Source organism: Ipomoea nil, unplaced genomic scaffold (genome assembly GCF_001879475.1).
Source record: "Ipomoea nil cultivar Tokyo-kokei standard unplaced genomic scaffold, Asagao_1.1 scaffold0019, whole genome shotgun sequence".
NCBI classification, from domain to species: domain Eukaryota; kingdom Viridiplantae; phylum Streptophyta; class Magnoliopsida; order Solanales; family Convolvulaceae; genus Ipomoea; species Ipomoea nil.
In genome coordinates, this window is record NW_017616447.1 from 114,189 (window position 1) to 120,129 (window position 5,941).

Below are 5,941 nucleotides of genomic sequence, written 5' to 3' on the forward strand. Positions count from 1 at the left end.
ATTATGATGTTCTTGGTGACTAATTGGTATTCTTGATGATTATTTGTTGTTCTTGATGATTATGATGTTCTTGATGATTAATTGGTATCCTTGATGATTACGTGTTGTTCTTACCGAATCTTGCAATTAGAAGACGAATCGTATTCTTGTTAACATAAAAGCGATTAGAACCCTAGGTTATATCGTATGGTGTTAATCTTGGATTATCGGGTGGGAAATCGCATGTTTGGGAGTTGATTATATTTAGAAAAAGCGTGATGGAATACGTGCCGTTCGTTTCTCGTATTTGATTCGTTAAATTGTCTACGTGTGGTCGTTGATTGCGTTGTAAAATGTCTAAGCATGGTTTCGGGTTCCACATCGGTTCCCGGGACGAAAAAGTTGTGAAAAGAGTCAGTGGGGGGTAGGTGGGGGGTAGGGGACCCGCCACCTACCCACGGCCAAACTTGCTGTTTGGGCAGCGGGCAGCTGCCCACCGGCGACCCGCTGCCCGGATTTACTGTTCCGGCGGGCAGCCGGCGGGTGACCCCCACCCACCGGCTACCCGCTGGAAAATTGTCCCCCTCGGGACCCCGGCTACCCCGTTTGATGTTTTCCCCGATCCCCGTGGTGTCCCAACGGACCCCGTTTGCCGTGCCGATGTCTAGTTTGATATTTCGGGTACCGTTCGTAGGTTTGTGAGTCGAGTATAATGCATGCTAGTGAATTGGTATCCCGACGACCTAGGTGGAAGAAGTATGAACCCCGTAAGGCAATCTCTAGTTGGTGATGGATCACGCATAGGTTTATTTTATACGTCGTATTCCCCTCCCAACGTGTAATGTGGGTTGCATGTGCTTGCTATGTGCTATGTGTGTGTGTTGCCAATTCGGTAAAGGATCGGATTGGTTTCCCGAACAAAGGGTTCGGAAGCTGGCTGTAGTCAGATGGGTTTCCTGGCTGCAGTCAGATGACGTTATCCTGGGCAGCGGCCCAGAAGCTGGTTGTAGTCAGATGGGAATTCCTGACTGCAATCAGATGACACCTCCTGAACAAAGGGTTCGGAGGCCAGCTGTAGTCAGATGGGTTTCCTGGCTACAGTCAGAGTACGCATTCTTATGGGCTTTGGTTCATTGGGGGCCAAAGCAATGATTCCTCCGTGTGGATGCGGGGCAGGGTGCTGCGGGGCCGTGTCAGAGCTATATGCGCTGACCCTCATGTATGGGCATGCGATTGGTCCTGTGGCGCCAACAAAGCGTGCTATGTGTTGAGAGGTGGGAGAGTTGTGGTTATGACTATCTTGATAGTTATGACCGGGAGATTTATGTTAAGACTGTTTATGTTGAGTTATGATCATCGGTTATGCTTGCCTTAATTGCCTTATCTATTGTGAACTGCTTATGACTGTTGTAACAATGCTTGCGTCTGGCTTTAACTGTCGAGTCGTCCCCGGTTTTAAAGCTAGAGTTCGTAGGATATATCTTCATGCTCAAATGGTTTTTCTTTATATATCTATATATATTGCTATATGTATTGTATTTCAACGCGTTGGAGTGGGTTACCAGCATCTCTCGCTGAACAGATATATTTGGCTTTCAGGCACAGAAGATTAAGTCACTGGAGCGCGCTAGAACTCGGAGTGTAGAAATAGATAGTTTCCCTTTCGGCCTGCGTGCCATGTTTATACGTTTATGCTTTTGAGGATATTAGTTAGTTAGCCTGTGCATCTGGGTTCTCTAGCCCAGGTGTGGCATAGCACCCCGAACACTTGTATTATATTCTGGGATTTAATAAGATTCTACCTTTATTATAAGCTTTAAAAAGTCTTAAAAATCTGGGGTGTTACAGTTGGTATCAGAGCCTAAGTTCGACCACTCAACGTTGTTGAGGACACCTTTCACGGCGGAGATAATGGCGCAGCCCTACCCGCTAGATCTTAAGGTTCCCGGGGAGAAGAGCTACGATGGTCGGACGGACCCCGAGGTCGACGTCAATGAGTTTTACGGCAACATGATCTTCAAGGGCATGTCAGACGCCGTAATGTGCCGTGCTTTTTACTCTACGCTCACCGGTCGGGCGGCAAAGTGGTTCCGAACTCTGCAGCCGGGGTCTATTGCTAATTTTGCGGCCCTATCTACTCAGTTCGTGAGAAAATTTGTTACCTCCAGGGTGGCCAAGAAGTCATATATGTACCTGGAGAAGGCAAGGCAGCTGGATGGAGAGAGTTTGACCGATTTTTTAGTCAAGTGGAAGGCAGCAGTCCTGGAGGTGGAGCCTATGGATGATCTTACTGCAGTTCACATGCTCCATATTGCTCTCCGTGCTGGGTACCTCTACCAGGACTTTATTCTCCATCCCCCAGCCACATACGAGGAGGCCCTCCGAAGGGTCACGGATTACGCTAATGCTGGTGAGGCCAACGCTGTGAAGCGTTCGCAGGAGGTCGGGACATCGTCCCGTAAACCGGCCGGCTGGGCGGATCATCGATCGGGTGATGATCATCCCCGATCCCACACCAGGCCTGGTGAGTTTACGGCGCTCAACCGATCCGCCGCAGAAGCAATGCAGTACGCCCAGTCCTGCAATTTAATCAAACTCCCCCATCCCGGGCAAGATGGTCCAGATAAGACTAAACATTGTGCTTACCATCGTTGCGCCGGCCATGACACTGAAGAGTGTACCCACTTGCGACAGTTGCTAAAAGACTTGCTTAGCCTCGGCAAGTTAGACAAGTGTGTGGGGAAGAGAGAGGAGGCCAAGAAGAACACAGATCGGAGGGACAATTGTCGTTCCCATCATCGCTCCGATTGATCTGATCGGGCAGGGTCAGAAAGACGAGATGAACGAAGGGATGACCGAAGAGACCCTGACCCCCCATCAAGTAGCCGACCAGCAGGCAAGCCGACGATCCACGTAATCTTCGGTGGATTGGATGACGCTTCCCGACCGAGGGAAAACTGCCCGGTCGCGATCGTGGATTCCCGAGACACCGGGAAACGGCAAAAGATGGAGCCCATAACCTTCACCCTGGAGGACCAACCGAGCAGTGGTGACCACGGCATGGAGGCACTCGTGGTCACTATCGACATCAAAGGCACAGACGTCCAGAGGGTTATGGTAGACACGGGGAGCAGTGTCAACGTCCTTTATTTGGACGTGTTTGAGAAGTTGAAATTGGACAGGCGTGAACTGACTCCGGTCGGTGTCCCCTTGTCCGGATTTACCGGGGCTCTTATCTACCCCGAAGGAAAAATAACACTCCCCGTGGAGATCGGCACCTCTCCAAAGTCGATCAAGACCGAGCTTGAATTCGTTGTGGTCAACCTCCATTGCGTCCACAACATCATTCTGGGCCGCCCCGCCATCATGAGGATTGGTGGGATAATTTCCATGCCGCACCTTTGCATGAAGTTTCCCACCCCAAACGGGGTCGGAGTTGTCCAAGGCGATGTCCAGTCCGCCCGGAAATGTTATACCCGAGCGGTTAATAGACTTGATACTGGCACGTCTTCCCGGGTAAACACAATAGTAAAGGAGGTCTCTGCCGAACGGAAGGAGCAGCCCGAGCCCTCCGAGGAGATCGAGGAAGTTCCCCTGTCTGAGGACCGACCGGACAGGAAGATTAAGATTGGCCGGGCCCTCATCCCTGAGCTCCGAGCGGAAGTGTTGGCGATCCTCCGGGAGTTCGCTGATATATTTGCATGGGGGCCTGACGATATGTCCGGGATCCACCGGACGGTCATTTGCCACAGATTAGTCGTCGATCCTACAGCAAAGCCGGTCGTGCAAAAGACCAGGCGCTATCATCCGATCGCCGCGAGTTTGTTCGCGAGGAAGTCAAGAAGATGGCGGCGATCGAGCACATCCGTCCGGTCATTTACCCCGAGTGGGTGGCCAACATTGTTTTAGTTCCTAAGCCACCGGCGTGGAGGATGTGCATAGATTTCACAGATCTAAACAAGGCCTGCCCTCTCGACCCGTACCCGCTACCGAGCATCCATCAGATGGTCGATGAGACAGCAGGAGCAGAACTGATGAGCTTCATGGATGCATTCAAAGGCTATCACCAGATAATGATGCACCATGAAGACGAGAGCAAAACAGCCTTCGTTACCCCGGATGGGCTGTATTGCTACCGAGTGATGCCATTCGGCCTCCGTAATGCAGGAGCGACCTACCAGAGAATGGTCAATATGCTCTTTGCCGATCTTCTAGACCGAACGATGGAAGCTTACATTGATGATATGCTGGTCAAGAGTCTGGACCAATCTGACCACACTCGGGACCTTCGGGAGTGCTTCCAGATCATGAGGAAGTACCAGCTGCGGTTGAACCCAACAAAGTGCACATTTGCGGTTCAGACCGGGAAGTTTCTTGGCTACATGATGACCAAGAGATGAATCGAGCCCAACCCGGCCAAAGTCAAAGCCATACTGGACATGCAACCACCTTCAACTGTTCGGGAAGTCCAGCAGTTGACCGGTCAGTTGGCAGCGCTCAGCCGGTTCCTCTCTAAGTTAACCGAGCGCGCTTTACATTTCTTCAAGGTATTGTGTAAAGTGAATGGATTCGTCTGGGACGAAGAATGCCAAGCGGCTTTTGATGAGCTGAAAGAGTACCTGATGTCACTAATCGTGCTCTCAAAGCCCGAGCTCGGAGAAGAGTTAGATGTATACCTCGCCGTCTCCGATCGTGCAGTAAGCGCAGTTTTGTGCCGAACCGATCCGGAAGGGGTTCAGCGACCGGTGTACTATGTAAGCCACGCGCTACATGGTCCCGAGCTCCGATACTCCCGGCTGGAGAAAGTCGTCTATGCTCTCTATGTTGCTGCGAAGAAGTTGGCTCCGTACTTTCAGGGTCGACCAATTCGTGTTTTGACCGATCAGCCAATCGGTCCAGTCCTCCGCACCGCTTCGTCATCTGGCCGCTTAGTCAAGTGGGCGTTGATGCTGACCCAGTATGCCATAGAGTATCGACCGAGACCAGCAATCAAGGGCCAAGCTTTGGCAGATTTTTTGGTCGAATGCACCGCTCGGGATAACCGACCGGCCGAGGTTGCGGATCCTGAGGCCGAGTGGTGGACGCTGGCTACAGATGGGTCGAGCAGTAAAAAGGGTGCGGGAGGAGGAGTCGTGGTCACGAGCCCGGAGGGATTTAAGGTTTACTTCGCCCTGATGTACCAGTTTCACCCGACCAACAATGAGGCCGAGTACGAAGCCTTTGTCAATGGCTTACAGTGTGCTTGGGACCTGGGGCTGAATATCTGAGGGCTCAGACAGACTCTGCGCTCGTGGTCGGGCAAGTCCTTGGAGACTATGAAGTAAATGGCGAACGTCTACAACAATACCGAGACCATGGAGAAGCTTGCTCTGTTCCGAGGGTATACCGTCCACCATATCCCCCGATTAGACAATGCAGATGCTGATATCTTGTCCAAGTTGGCTCAGGATGCCCCGGAACATATGCCGAAGATAGCTCGGATCTTGGTGATCCTGAGGCACAGCATACACCGATTGCCGGTTAATCCTATCCAACCGGCGGAAGACGACTGAATCACCGATCTGAAGGAATTTCTCGAGCACGGTGGCTCCCAGATGACCCTCAGCGTGCTCGAAAGACCAAACTTAGAGCCCGGAGGTTCCAAGTTTTGGAAGGACGTCTCCATAGACGGTTATATGGAGGCCCACTTATGCGTTGTTTGACTGCATTCGAGGCCGACCTCGTCATGAAAGAGTTGCATTCCGGCATCTGTTCATCGCATCAAGGAGGCCGATCACTAGCCCGTCGGATCATGGTGATCGGGTATTATTGGCCGTCCATCCAGCTTGATTGTGAGAAGCTCACTCGAGACTGCGAGACGTGCCAGTTATTTGCACGGATGCCCGGACGACCGGCCACGTTTTATCAACCAGTCACGACCGCAATCCCTTCCGCTAGGTAGGGGGTAGACATTTTGGGACCT

The 5,941-nt window shown here is 51.7% G+C and overlaps 1 protein-coding gene across 1 annotated transcript; it reads left to right on the forward strand.

Moving 5' to 3' along the window:
* The first annotated feature begins 1,890 nt into the window (after positions 1-1,890).
* Positions 1,891-2,790, forward strand: LOC109160926. Its single transcript, XM_019309554.1, has one exon. The coding sequence runs from the start codon at positions 1,891-1,893 to the stop codon at positions 2,788-2,790; it is 900 nt and encodes a 299-aa protein (XP_019165099.1).
* The last annotated feature ends 3,151 nt before the right edge of the window (positions 2,791-5,941 follow it).